Below are 15,507 nucleotides of genomic sequence, written 5' to 3' on the forward strand. Positions count from 1 at the left end.
AGAGAGAGAGAGAGAGAGAAGGGGACGTGGTGAGGGAAGGTTGGCTGTTGGATCTGGATCTGACGGTGGCGGATGGCTCGTGTTGGGTCGTCACGTCTCGATTAAGATCGGATCGTAATGTCATTTTATTTCTTTCTTTTTTTGAGGGGATTAGATTAGCTTGATTTGGTTTAAGGCTCTGTGGGGATAAAGATTATGGTCGTTATGGTGGTTATTACGTGCAAGAATCCGGGACCACCTGTAAGAGTGTCCACTACGGAAAGAAAGCGTAGTCCCACGCTACGCGTGCAGTCGCGCGTCAGCGGAGTCTGGTTTTTTTTTTTTCAGGTTGGCATCCCATCGGTTAACCAACGGATTGGAATCCCACGTTTATTTGCATGTTCCGAAATACCGATAGGGACAATATTCTGACAAAGAGAGGTGTAGAGATTACTCCAGCATTAACTCGATCACTACGTGTAACACACGTCGTTGATGAAAGAGAGATAATGTCCCACCAATACAAAGTTTAGTTTATTTGTAGATGATTCATCAGACGGCTTAGTTACTCTAACTCTTCTCTTTTTTTTACTCGTACGTACGTTTTTTTAATTAATGAACGGTGTGTTTTAAAAAAAATCTATATAAAAGCTCCTTTAAAAAATCATACTAACTTATTTTTCGTTTTTTATTAATAATCATGCACTAATGAATAACACTGTTTTTCGTGTAGGGATTTGGAGACGCTGAAATGAAAGTAAACTATGGTTTGATTGACCAGGAGAATTAAGGGTAAATTAATTGATCAAATGAAAAAAAACGGTTAGTATCAATTATATGAACACATATAGTTGCGTAAATTTAAAAGTCATGCATTTCTGTATAGTACATTAAATATATACGTTGTTAACTTGACTATTTATCTTATTAAAAAATTATGTAAATATATTTTCTATCTTGATATATCAATAAAAGAACTTTAAGCGTTACTTGTATTTTTAAAATTTACACAAAATTTTTAAATAAAGCGAATGGTGAAAGGTTATAAAAAAAATCAACTGCATTATATATTAGAAAACAAACATAGTATCAGATTAGGGTGGAGGTTGGGGATCTCTCTGGTACAAATGAAAACTACTTCCTCCGTTTCACAATATAAGTCATTCTAACATTTCCCACATATATATTGATGTTAATGAATCCAAATAGATATATATGTCTAGATTCATTAATATCAATATGAATATGGGAAATGCTAGAATGACTTACATTGTGAAACGGAGGGAGTAGGAGCTAAATGATAAAATGATCCTGAGTGGGGGTTGCATTTGTGGGGTGCTGATGTACTGGTTAGAGGTGGAGAGACAAAATGAGGTGCAGTGGGGATTGTCTGCAGTACTGCTGATGCAGTAGCAGTGGCTGATATGTGGGCCAGCAGTACTGCAGAGGATGTGCATCTAATGAGGTGGCTAGGCGTGTTTGGTTACCTGCATGGAGTGTGGCTCACATGTGCGGGTGCAAGAGGAGGCTGTTTGGTTGCCTGCATGGTCGTTAGGGCCTGGATCCACACGTGCAAAACGCCTTCCGCAGCCAGGCCCACGAGAAACGTCCGAGTTGAGCTTCGCTCCCCATCCAGGCTGCGCTCGTGCAGGCGGTGTACGCACGGGTGCAGGCGCGGGGATGCGCGGATGCAGGAGGGCGAGAGGCGTAGCGCTCCCTTCACCTCCCTCCTCCTCATTTGCTCGCTTGGACACTGCTTGACTCGTCGCCATCTTCGTCGCCGCACAGCTGCAAGAGCCTTCCTCCTCTTCCATCTTCTCCACCAGAAACTTCACCCCTCCTTTCTCCAGCGACCGGACCGGGCAGATCCGGTGCCCACAAGCTCCTAAGCGGTAGATCTGCTAGCGTAGAGCTCATGGCTGCTGGACACAACACCGTCCTATTCCGGCGGCGGCGACACCATGGTTGGGGGGTGAGGCCGCGAACGATGAGCAACCACCAGATTTGGATGCTAGAACCACGGGGAGTGCACGTGGCAAGCTCCACGGTGAGCGGCAGTGCAAGCGAGCCAGGGGTGACGCTGCAGGCGAGCTGAGCTGCAGGCATTGGGGGCGGCGGCACGGGGCTGTGGACGTTGGCGCTGTGGGCGGAGAAAGCTAGTCAACGTTGCGTTCTTTCTTTCTCTTTTCATTTTTTTTCTTTTCAATTTTTTTTTGTCTATTCATGAGTAAATAGTAAAGTACTACTGCATCGATGCTGTAAAATGCGCACAGCTTTTGAAACTAATGATTGTTTTTTTCCTGGTTTTTTAATTGCATTTCTAACTGTTCATGTCGTCTATTAAAAAGTTCACATGTAGATATTGCTGTTAGAGATTTTAAACACCATTATTACTTTTTACATGTAATAAATTATTCATGCACGTCTGTTAATCCATTTTTGTTTTATATGATGTCACAGTGGTATCCTTACCTATCTAAATGAAAAGGTAAGCACACTCGAAACCATACAACCAACCAAACAAAATCTCTCTTAAACTGTATTTCTCATAAAAGCAACCAAACAAAGTCTCGTGCTGGCTAGGCTGAACTCATGCAATCAACCAAACAGTTGCATGTGTATCTCCTCAACTAGGCCACACTTAGTCTGGATAAAAGAGATGGACTAGACTAGAGGGATACGAGCAACCAAACGCACCCTAAGTGTCCAACAACCCATCTTCAGATATAGGCTAGAATAGGAAAACATTAGGTCTAAGTGCTTGATTGCACGAAAAGGAGAGAAGTGAAAAAAATGCAATAAATACTCACAAAGAGCAAGTGGACCAATGTGGTTGACTGAGATTTTGAAATATCAAGTTTCACAATGCTATAATCTAACCAACTGGACCCCGTGTCGCCACTTGCCGTCGGAACCCTAACCACCAACACCACTACCCCATTCCCCCTCTCCTCCACCTCGTCGTTGTTGGAGAACTGGGCAGTGAGTTAGGATGGTGGTGACGGGGCAAAATCCCGGCGGCACTTCTTCTTTGTCATGGGGGAGGAGGCAGCGTGGCGCACGACAAGCTGGAGAGGCTACAACGGCGCATCCCATCAAGTGAGGCCACGGATCTAGTGACGCTGTGATCAGAACTGGTATGCTTATAAGCAGATCTAGTGCTTCTGCGTTGAATCGGGCCGGGGTGGAACAACTGGCACGACGAGGGCGATGGTAGCAGGAGACTAAGAAGGTTTTAGTAGGCGGTCGATTCAAACAAGGAGGCTAGCAGCCAGTATAGCAATGATGCAAGCGACAACTAGCAGTGCCCAGGTACACCGATAGCGGGCAACGATGGACGAGACGGCGGCTAGTGTTGGCCGAGACGATGTTGTGGGCTATGAAAGATGGTGTTGGCCAAGTGGGAGGACCGGTTTAGTGGAGCTACGGGCTAGCAAAGGTTGTTTGGGTGACAACGACATGTGCAAGAGGGTGCTGCAAATGAAAGCCTAGCTCAGGGTTTCCTGAGGTCACAAGAACAACGTCTTTAGGCGCTGTGATCCCCACTTGGAGCGTTATCGAGCTGCCACCCTCCTCTTCCCAGATAGGACTCTTCGGGTGAAAACCCAATATGGATGGACATGCAACATTGGTACCTTAGGCGTTATGACCTCCCCGGAGGTGTTGTCTAGAAGGTCTTCATTCATCGCATTTGCCGCCTTCTCTTGGTTTGATCACCGGTGGTTCTTGATTTGTTGTCATTAGGTTGGCGAGATAGACCAGCGGATCTCATCATACTCTCTCATCCTCTCCGTCCTCAATCCCACTATGTGAGAATAGGAAGCTCGTCAATGATCTTCTGTGTAGGGTCAAACAAGTGTGGCGTTTGTAATGCCCTTTAAGGTCCATAGATGGTCGTCTTGGTGCTAGTGCTTTTCTCCTATGTTGTGTGAAGAGCTACTAGTATGCGGTGATGTGTTTGATTCTTTTCAGGTTACCATTTTTCAGGATTTCTTGTTTTTTTTCTCATATATCATATGAAATTTCAACTTGTCTGGTACAGTTGTTTTAAAAAAAAAATAGAATATCTTTGTCAATCGGCGTGTAGTCAGCCCAAACATACGTTCTTTACTTGGAGCATTGGTGATGGCATTTCCCCTATTCAAATTTTGAATTGTACTTATGTCAGTAAAAAGAATGAGTATATATAATTGTGTAAATGATTTAAAATAAATAACAAGCTATTTGAAATCTCTCACCCTATTCAGCATTTCAAGAAGATAGCTTGTGGAGATTCCAGCCAGTGGACTAGTGTAACGGGACACCGTGGAGATGTGCCGTGATTTCTTCTATAAATTACTATTAGAAAAAGAAAACGAATTACACCCATGAACTATTACGTGAGTACGAATTACCCCATAAATCCAAAAACCAGACATCTTTTGCTCTCAACTATTAATACCGGATGAAAAGCCCTCTTAACTCAATTAGGAGTGATTTTGGTCTTACATAGCAGTCCAGTCAGTTTGTTTTTTTTTAAAAGAAATCGATGTTACTCTCCTGTCATATTCTCTCCCTGACAGGCCCCCTCCTCTTCTCCCTCCCCCAACTAAACAACGCAATTGCCCAGTACCCACTCCCACACGCTCGACAACCAATGGCGGAGCTAGCCCTCCCGTGCAAGTGGCGACGAGATAGAAAGTGAAGGAGGTTGAGCGCCTAAGTGGCGGAGGGCGGCTAGCTGCAAAGGTGGTGCTACACAGCGGCAGGGTGGGGGAGCTCGAGCGGCGAAGGCGGCAGGGGGCGGTGAGCGGCGGCGACTCCTTCTTAGCCTCCGCCAGGGCCACACGGCTTCTCCTCGACCTCCGCCGGCGTGCACACCCACGCCCTACATCTCTGCTCCGCTGGTGCGCTCCTTCTCCGCACAGCTTCTCCTCGACCTCCACCAATGCGTGTACCTACGCCCTGCATCTCCTCTCCACCGTGCGCGCCTCCTCTTGACATCCCGCTTCCTTCTGGGCACTCGTGTTCTTGCTGCTGTGGTCGTCGTCGTCCTTGCTCCCCACGCACCTGACGCTTGTCAACATCGCCACCGGTGAGGCCATCTCATTCCCAGCATTCCTATCATGGGTGTACGCGCTCGCCGACGGCCTCTGCTCGTGCATCGGGTTGTATCGCGGCGATATGGCATTCGTGCTCGTGTGAGCTCCGCTGTTGGCCGTCAGCGCGCTAGGGGAGGAAGAAGAGAGAGAGATGGGTGAGAGGGAGAGAACGTGGGTCCCACCAAGTTTTAGACTATGCTGACTGGACTGACACGTATGACTAAAACCATCCGCAAAGCTGCTTGGGCCGGTAATAATAATTGATGGTGAAAGATGTTTGGTTTTCTGGTTTAATGGGAGAATTCATGCTCACCCAATACACTAAGGGTGTAATTCAAACTTTTTCATTACTGTTTATGTGTTATTTATACGTGGCCTGAATGGTGTAATAGAGGGGGCACTAGTAATCTCTAATACCGATTTCAGGGCTCTATCCCTGGCCAGAGATTGGGCCATGTGGCGTCCTAGAAATCAAGCTTCTCCTTCCCAAAAATATGCCACGTGTCTCCTGCTCCCCGAAAGTTCGCTGCGATGGACCAACGAAAAAGGCTGGATCAGGAGAAGGGAGGGGGCGCTAGCTAGCGCGCGGAGGAGGAGAGGAGGCGGCGTGCACGGGTGAGCGGTGGCGTCGCGCCGGATCCTCTGTCACCTGCGCGTCGCGGCTATGATGCCGCGGTGAACCACCCGCCGACGGCCCGAGGAGCAGGAGGGATTGCAGGAGGTGGAGGACAGGGAGCGCATCGCAGACTTCTCCTCGCTGATGTTGACGGCGCTACTTTAATCTTGTAGACGCAGGCGCCATCGAACTTCCTGCAAAGGAGGCCATACACTGTCCGTTGTAGCAGCGGCACCGCGGCGAAGATGGAGACGCCGAGGAGCAAGGAGCAGATTGAGGAATGGAGACTAGAGAGCAGCGGAGTCGACGACTAGGAGCGGGAATTGGGAAGGAAAAAAAATGACTTTATTTAGCTGCAACTGAAGACAGCGTACGAACGGCTAGATCCAATGCACAGATGGACGGCTCTAATATTTTGTATGACGTTGCCATCTAAATGAAAAAACAGTGAACATTACATTCAGATAGTGTAGGGGAGAAACTAAAGATCTTATTATATCATTTAACTAAAGATCTTATTATATCATTTGATTGTGCTCTCAGTTGACACTTACAGTTCGGCTGCATATACAAATACTAAGTTGCAATGGGCAGACAAGGCCTCTTTGCAATCATTTATCCAGCATAGAATTAAGTAAGTAGAAGAGAATAAGGAGGCACCAGTATCTTTTGCTTCAGCTTGAGCTACACGCAATTCCAAATTTTCAAACAAATAATTAATCCTTACTCTTCTTTATTGTGTAAATAGAAGTTTTTAGGAGTAAAGTACATTATCGGTCCCTAAACTTGTACCATTGTGTCATCTCGGTCCCTAAACTCGCAAATCGATCATTCAGGTTCTCAAACTTATTCGACTGCGTCATCCCGGTCCCTAAACTTGCAGATCACTCGTTTAGGTCCTCCAACTTGTACGGTTGTGTCACCCCGGTCCCTAAACAGGACGGTCTAAAAACTTTATATCAAAAAATAATTCATAACTTTTTCATGTGAACTCTAATGAAGACAAACTTTATATCAAAATTGTAGCCCTCGACATGACCTACAACTTTGTAGTTGAAAAGTTTTTGAATTAAAACTGTTTAGGGTCCCAAAATATTGTTGCATGTTTATAGATTTTGAAATTTTAATTTTAAAATTACATTTTGGGAAAAAAATGACTTAAAATAAAAAAAATTCAACTACAAAGTTGTAGATCGCGTCGAGGGCTACAAGTTTGATATAAAGTTTGTCTTCATTAGAGTTCACATGAAAAAGTTATGAATTATTTTTAAATATAAAGTCTTTAGACCGTCTTATTTGACTTATATGATATTCAAATCCAAATTTAGGGACCGGGATGACACAACTGAACAAGTTTTCTGTAAGTTTAGGGACCGGGATGACACAGTCGAACAAGTTTGATGATCTGAACGATCGATTTGCGAGTTTAGGGACCGGGATGACACAACGGTACAAATTTAGGGACCGGTGATGGAATTTACTCATTTTTTAATGTTGTGCACTTTTAGAACGTTACGTTTAAAGAATAACAAGACAAAATTATTAAAAAAAAAAGGATTTTCTCGATTTTTATAGTCATGTGGAGGCAGGGGCGAGTGCAAACTCACCGACAAAAACTTCATTAAATTTATATGTTAATTTATATGTTATTGAATAAATTGATGATGAAATTTATATAACAAATACTATAAGTATAGTTTGCTTGGGCTCAAAAAATCTTCTAGCTCCGCCAGGAGAGATAAAATAAAAATACTCCATCCATCCAAAAGGCTCGAAAAATTAGCTCCGCCGGGAGAGATAAAATGAAAAAACTCCCTCCAAAAGTCTAAGACCTGTTTCTTTTGGCACCAAGATCAAAGAGTAATTAATTCATTTACAATGTGACAAAACCAATAAACATACAACCAATAAGTAATAAAATGGTTTATTGGGTTCCGATCAACAATTTAATTTAACACATAATAACTATAAATAGGACTTAAACTTTTGGAAAAACAAAAAAATGGAATAAGTCTTAGACTTTTGGAAGAAGGGAGTAAGTAGTTTAATTAATTTGGTTTCATTGGAATTTGGAATTTGTGCGCATATATCCGATTTCCAACTTATGTCTATGAATTCAATGTCTCGCTGCTTTAAATTAAAGGTCATAGTTTGATAATTTCAGGCATTAAATAGATAAAGAAATTAAGTGTACTTATCATACCATATCATTTACTCCCTCCATTCCATATTGATTACCATATAACTTTTTCACCAAGACAAAAAAATATTAACTTTCCTGCATTTCACTTAATGTGAGTATGTGGTAGGGAAAAATCAATAAACATGCACACTTTAACTCCTCTTAGGCCCCATACATAATAGCAGGTCCAGTTATAAACACATTTCGAGGAGATAAAAGAGAATAGAGAAGAGCAGCGAGCTACAAATTTGTAGCCAGCTATAGCACAGACTCCAGACTCCAAGATACATGTGTGTATGACAGGTGCGACCAAGTATGAATTGTGTAGTAATGTTTATAGGTAAGTATTATATGAATTGGCTACTAAATTGACTATAGATGATTTGGAGTCAGTAGTTGGTTATACTGGTATTAAACTTGCTCTATGAAACGATAGCTTTACTACCTTGAATTCCTACATACATGCATGCATACTCAATTTTTATGCTTAAATGCAATAATATTACACGTCGAACGAAGGGCTATGATTACATGATGATCAATTTAAAAATTTTAATTTGTGTTAAATGATGATCAATATGAAACGTACGGAGTATTTCGTACTGGCTGGTCCATTATGCGGCAAAGCCGCATCTATTTTCTACTACCTCCGTTTCAGATTATAAAACTTTCTAGTATTATCCATATTTATATAGATGTTAATGAATATAGACACACATATATGTTTAGATTCATTAACATATATATGAATATTGATAATGCTAGAAAGTCTTATAATATGATACGGAGGAAGTAGTAATCTCCTAGTGCAGATCGCCTCTGAAGATAACAGAGTAATGCACTAATGTGTGCTAGACAAAGCACGTTCGCCCAAGTCTATCAAGCTTAATTTCTCCCCGTTTGCTGGCGCATCTCCTATTACTCTGTCCTCACCTTGCCGATCCTGAGGAAGATTGGGTACCTCACCGTCTTCACCTCCACCCTGTCGCCGCCCCACGCGTCGGCGAACCCGCGCACCGTCGCCTCGTCGAGCAGCTCGACGCCTTTCTCCTTGGCCGTCTGGTACGCCGACCACGACGTGATGTAGGCGAGGTAGCCGTCGAGGTCCATGCGCCGCTCCGTCGAGAACTCGAACGGGCCCGTGTGCGCCTCGCCGTCGACGGGGTCGAAGGGGAAGTCCACGCCGCTGTACCGGTCGTCGACCAGCCGCCGGTTGGGCGCCCAGTACGGCTGCGACCCGTTGTAGAGGCGCCAGAAGGCGTCGTCCACGGCGGCGTCGACGCAGGGCTCGGTGTAGCACCAGGCCGCGAGCACCCCCGCCGCCTGCTGCGGCTGCGGCGCGCGCAGGACGGAGCGGACCTGCGCGTAGAAGCGCGGCAGGTCGAGCCAGTGGAAGGCCTGCGCCACGGTGACGAGGTCGACGGAGCCCGGCGGCGCGACGGCGGCGTGGATGCCGTCGAGGGGGAGGTCCGGCGGCGTGTGGACGTAGCGCACGTTGGGGAGGCGCGGCGCGTAGGACAGCTGCTGCGCGCTCGTGTCCGTGCCCACCACGTCCTTGTACAGCTTCGCCAGCTGCACGCACAAACAAACACACCACGAAGAACAGTCAAAATTATGTCGATTTTGTCAATCATAACGATTAAAAAAATATGCGAGAAATTACACTTAAATTACAGTTAGTCAACTAAGACCGAGATTAACATTGAAAATAGTTATATTTATGGCGCCATATTTTTTACTTAAAAAATATAGTCGGCATGTAGTATTTAACAGCAAGCAAGCAAGGGAGGCTCACCGGCGGGATGGCCTGGCCGCTGCCGGTGCCGACGTCCCAAGCAAGGTCGTGACGGGCCGTCTTAGAGGCGATGAAGTCGAAGAGCTCCGGTGGGTAGGCCGGCCGCGTCGCCGCGTACTGCTTCGCCTGCTTCAGGAACAGGTTCGCCATCTCTCCGGCCTCTCTTGTCTCTTGTGTGGCTCTCGATCGCTGACTCCCCGTGTGTTTGGGTTTCTCACTCTCGATCTGACTTGCCAATTGGTCGTCTTTTGATCAACCGGTTGTGTTGAATGAATTGCAGCGAATTAACAGAGGAAAGCGCCCGCGTATTTATAGGCACGTAGCAAAAGAAACCATCGACAGCAACGACGGTGGTGGTGTGCTAGCTGCTGGTTCTTCGCAAGTTCCTCGGTACGTACTCTCTCTGTTTTTTAAAAAAATAAACCCTGAATTTCCGTGTCTAACGATTAACCGTCCGTCTTATTTAAATTTTTTTTATAATTAGTATTTTTATTATTGTTAGATGATAAAACATGATTAATGCTTTATACGTGACTTGTCTTTTTAATTTTTTTTAAATAAGATGGATTGTTAAACGTTGGACACAGAAACCTAGGGCTTCAGGGCTTGACTTTTTAACGTCTCGCCTGCTGCCGGATCGAGCCAGGCACTTTCTGGTGATGGTAATTTGGAAACTGGTGATGATTGACGAGATCACAAAACCAATGCTTCCTTCCCAAGACAAACGTCAACATAGTATTGGCACAGGCACAATATGCACGTGAATGAAAGGGTCACAAACGTGCTGCTTCCTTCCATGAAGATGCCAAAGTTATCGGAGGCCAAGTTTGGTTGCAGCTGCAGCAAGTACGCTCAACAAATTTGTCTTTCTTAATTTGATCGATTAGTCAGCTCGACAGTGAACCGTACGTGCACCTCTTCGCTACGAAAGTACACGGGCGAAAATAGTCCTGGTCTTTTGGCTGATCGAATCACTCTCCAGCCGATGGGCACTGCGGTGCCATTGACAGCAGGAGACTCAAGCGATGATCGAGACGACTTGCTTAGGGCTTAGGCTGCTTTCGGCAGCGAGCTTTCCCAACTTATAACTCCCGCACACACACGCTTTTCAAACTGCTAAATAAATAGTATATGATTTTAAAAAAAAATTATAAGAAAATTGCTTTTAAAAAATATATTTATCTATTTTTAAGTTAATTTTAAATAATACTTAATTAATCATGCGTTAATAAACTGTTTCATTTTTCGTGCCCAAGGAGAAGGTTCCCAATCCTTCCTAGACTGGCCTATCACCGGTCAGCACCGAAAGGCGGGCTCATGAAAAGGGCATGCACACAAGCGTTCCTTTAAATATTTTAAGTCTATTAAGTACTCCCTCCAGCTGACAATATTTACCGTTTTGACAATAAAACGACAATAACCGCTTTTTTACCACAATCTCTACTACTTAAAAAAAATAAAAAAAATAAGAGATGTTTCCTTCGTCCGTCAAAACAAAATAAATAGCGAAAAAATAAAAAAAAAGTCCGACTCTTGTCAAAACAAAATAAATAGCAAAAAAAATAAAAAAAAGTCCGACTCCCTCTCAGAAACGAAAAAAAAGTCCGACACTAGATCCGATTCCCCCTTAAAAAGGGAAAATACACACCACTCCTCTCGGTCTCGGTTTGAGTCCGAGATCCCATGCACACTCCTCTCGGTTTCGATCTATACCATGATATCCCATACATCTTGGTGAAAAAAATTGATGTGCCGGATTGAAGATTTGTTTGCAAAAACGGAACCTACATGTCGAGAGCATTCCATTTTTATATGATTTTAATTTTTGGGTTTGTACTTTTCTATTTGAGTCTATGTAATTTTTATATTTACATTTGAGTCCCTATAATCTTGCAATAAGATACTTGAGGTCTTGTTTTAAGAAAAAATAATAAAAGAGAGAGAACAAGGGCATAAAGGTGCATAAAAAGAAAAAGCAAAACTGCAAAAAAAGAAAAAAAAGGAAAAAAAAGAAAAACAACAATAATAAAATTTTGTTTCCCCTAAGTGGCGAAAAAAACATAGATCCAATTCCTATAAAGGTCAAAAAAAAAGTGGTGAAAAATAAAGGCCAGATCCGATTCCTTTAAAACGGAAAAATAAAGTCTGATTCCTATAAAGGAGAAAAAAAATCTGAAAAATCATCTTAAAAAAGTTCGTCTGATTCCCTAAGAAATGGCGAAAAAAATGGTTCGTAAAAAATAAAAAGCTGGTTCATACAAAATAAAAAATGCATGCGAGAAAAAAATGGAAAGGGCGAAACAAATTCTGATTTCTAATCAGTATATATCTCTTCTCTATCTCTAATCTAATCTAACTATTTAAAAAGAGATAATGCACGAGAAAAATAAAAATGGTTCAAAAAAATGCGTGAGAAAAAAGCGCAAAAAATGCTAAAAAGGTTTTCCATCTTCCATAAAAAAAACGTGCGAGAAATATTATTTCCATCGTTGGTAAATTTTTTTTAAAAAAAAACATGCAAGGAAAAAATTGTAAGAAAAAATGCACCATTTCTAAAAAATGATTTGAAAAATCTGCGCAAGAAAAAAACACCGTTTATTAAAAAGCAAATCGCTCTGAAAAAACTGTCAGAAAAAAACGCTAAATTGATGGATGCTTGAGTCGGATAGGATCCATCGATTTTTTTGCCATCTATTACACGGCTTTTATTTCGTCGTATATTCTCCTGTATTGGAAAAAAAGCAAAAAAAAGAACATTAAAAATATAAGCAAAAAACGCGTGAGAAAAGAAAAGAAAAAAGGGAGAAAGATATGGTTTTCGTCGTCCGTAAAAAAAATAAAAAAAAAGCATGCTAGGAAGAAATTCCTATTAGAAAGAAATGTGCCATTTCTGAAAAATGGTTTGAGAAAATCGCACAAGAAAAAATACACCGTTTATAAAAAAACAAGCCGCTCATTAAAATACAAACATTATCATTGACATGATTATGCATGAAAAACGTATATTATTATTAGAATTTATTCACCCGTTGCAACGCACGGGTATTTTTGCTAGTATATATAGAAATATCAAAAAATATATGATTTTATCAAATTACTTTTTAAGTTCAATCACTATATGATTACCATATTTCTAAGAAAAATATTTTAGATGTTATTTAGAGTTAAAATTTTTAGAATTTAACAATAACCTTGGGTTAAAACGATGAGTATTATCAAACCGGAGAGAGTATTAACATTAGGATTAGGAGGTAGTTACTTCATTTTATTTTAAATGTAACTTTTAAATGCACAGAAGCTTCTCTCTAGTTCAATTATTTTTTATTTTGGACAACAACACAATATCCAAAACAGGTACCTTTCACTATGATTTTTTATCATATAATACAAAAAAGTAATTATTTCATTTTTATTAAAGTACTATTTAAAACTAATCTATATAACACGGTGTTGTTACAGTGTCTTCAAACTAAATACTTTAAAAGTTATATAGGTAGTCAATTTATAATTAATCTCAACTGCACAGTGTAATTACAATATAGCTTGTATTTAACTTGTCAAAAATCTACAGGCGGTTGGTTGGCTAGCCACACAGGCTTTCATAATGTAGATTGCAGGTTCGACTCCCTCCCACGCGTGCGACATGCCGACGGTCACAAATTCAAAAGTTCTGTGGAGAAAAACTTGTGAATGGTTTTTTAGCATTCTGTTGACACTATTCTACCGGTAGTACTGTTGGCATTAATCCTTCTAACTGTAGTCCCCTTTAGGCTTTGTTCGGTTGGCCACGGATCGGACAGACGCGGATTGAAACCCGGTCCACAGAAAAATGTGCATTCGGTTAAGCTTGTCGCGGATTGAATCCAGGCCGACCCCGACCTTGCCCTCTCGTCCTGGGTCTTCTAGAAGTGGACAGGATTCAGGCCCTCTTTGTTTAGGCTTATAAGCCAACTTATAAGTCGAAAAGTCTAAGCCTAAACAAACAAGCTGTTGACACTATTCTACCGGTAGTACTGTTGGCATTCTGGGCACGAGGTGTCCTATGCGTTATCCCTAATCCTTCTAACTGTAGTCCCCTTCTTTAGGCTTTGTTCGGTTGGCCACGGATCAGACAGACGCGGATTGAAACCCGGTCCACAGAAAAATGTGCATTCGGTTAAGCTTGTCGCGGATTGAATCCAGGCCGACCCCGACCTTGCCCTCTCGTCCTGGGTCTTCTAGAAGTGGACAGGATTCAGGCCCTCTTTGTTTAGGCTTATAAGCCAACTTATAAGTCGAAAAGTCTAAGCCTAAACAAACAAGCAGCTTTTTTGAAGCCATAAGCCACTCTAACACTATTAAGCCAAAAGTTAGGTTGGAGAAGCTTTTTTGGCTTATATGAGGTAGATGTATGGCTCAACTACTAAACTTAGGACATTAAATCCACCGGCTTATAAATCATATAAGCCAATAAGCTGACTTAAAAGTTTAGGCCAATAAGCCTAAGCCTAAATAAAGAGGGCCTCAGTGACCTTGCCCTCTCGTCCTGGGTCTTCTAGAAGTGGACAGGATTAAGTGAGCCCCTAGCGGTTGTCACTGTAGTCCCCTTTAGGCCTTGTTCGGTTGGCCTGAGAATGAGCGGGATTGAACTGCAATCCCCGTGGATCAGACAGACGCAGATTGAAACCCGGCCCATAGAAAAATGTGCATTCGGTTAAGCTCATCGCGGATTGAATCCAGGCCGACCCTGACCTTGCCCTCTCGTCCTGGGCAAGGAAAGAAACCGCTGCCCATATGGAGTGGAAAAAACCCTCACGCGGAGGAAACGCGGAGGAAACGAGAAGTGCGTAGGGGAATGTGGCGGCGGCGACGTAGGCGCGACTAGCAGTCGACGGCGTAACGGTGACGCGGCACTCCCCTTGGGGACCGTCCCCTCCGCTAGCCACCTTCTCACCGGTGAGTATCTCTTCCTTCCCCTCTCTTCTCCCTGTCCTACCTAGGGTTTGGGTCTTTGTTCTTGGTTCTTTTCTTGCTGGATCGGATTCACTAGTATTGTTTCAGTGGCTGGATCGGAGTAGGGAAATGCAAGCTAGATAGCTAGCTCGGTTCCTTTCTTGCTGTTGCTGTATCAAACAAATTGATTTTTCGAGCTTGATTTGGAGATATCAACATAAACCAAATACTAGTATCAATTTGATGCTATCAGAATGTGCCTTTTGCTGCCTGAATCAAAGCTACTGTGTGTGCTTTGATTCAACAGACTGTGAATACATATTTCTTCATCTTGCAGTGCAGGAAGGAAGGAGTAGGAGTTTTTTGGGTCTATATTCAATATGGCAAAGTAGCAGGATTTGGAATCCCATCATGCTACTTTGTGTGAAATCCCTGCCAAAACAAGCACAGGGTTTTATGATAGGGGTACAGGAAAGGGATTCAAATCCCACAGGGATTAAGGGATATGGAAAGGATTCACCTAATCCCTTCCTGCATAAGTTCCTCTTGGGGATTAATTCCCAAGCAACCAAACAAGGTCTTAGTGATCTCCTTGACCACCACCTAGAAAATTGTTGGTGTCACGGGTGTATGATTTTCTTGACACACTCACAATCAAACTGAAGGCAACAAGGCAGCGATTCATTTCCCGTGGACCTACCATGAAGACATGTGGCAACGGCCACGCAAGGAGCAAGCGACGAATGGGTGAGCGAGTTGGGTTTCCTAGGGACTGGTGCATGGTTGTTGGGCTGGCTAGAGGCCGACCATAGGAAGGATGTTAGGGATTTAGCATGTGGCAGCATAAACGGGACACGAGAAGACTATCCGAGGATCGACACATGATACTCCCTCCATCCAAAAGTTTAGGACCTATTTATTT

The 15,507-nt window shown here is 42.9% G+C and overlaps 1 protein-coding gene across 1 annotated transcript; it reads right to left on the reverse strand.

Annotated features, from left to right (window-relative positions):
• Nucleotides 1–7,937: 7,937 nt before the first annotated feature.
• On the reverse strand, nucleotides 7,938–9,934 carry LOC107278642 (uncharacterized). The gene is made up of 2 exons (XM_015769902.3): nucleotides 9,654–9,934; nucleotides 7,938–9,430 (listed from the first exon to the last, which is right to left on the reverse strand). The coding sequence occupies exons 1-2, from the start codon at nucleotides 9,801–9,803 to the stop codon at nucleotides 8,777–8,779; spliced, it is 804 nt and encodes a 267-aa protein (XP_015625388.1). The 5' UTR covers nucleotides 9,804–9,934; the 3' UTR covers nucleotides 7,938–8,776.
• Nucleotides 9,935–15,507: the final 5,573 nt, after the last annotated feature.

Source organism: Oryza sativa, chromosome 1 (assembly GCF_034140825.1).
Source record: "Oryza sativa Japonica Group chromosome 1, ASM3414082v1".
Taxonomy (NCBI): Eukaryota; Viridiplantae; Streptophyta; class Magnoliopsida; order Poales; family Poaceae; genus Oryza; species Oryza sativa.

What these genes read in the sequence shown, in the direction of transcription:
- LOC107278642 (XM_015769902.3), bottom strand. Translation starts at nt 9,803, where the DNA reads ATGGCGAACCTGTTCCTGAAGCAGGCGAAGCAGTACGCGGCGACGCGG. An exon ending in GCGGCCAGGCCATCCCGCCG is followed by an intron (nt 9,431 to 9,653) that starts GTGAGCCTCCCT and finishes TTGTGCGTGCAG; the next exon opens with CTGGCGAAGCTGTACAAGGA.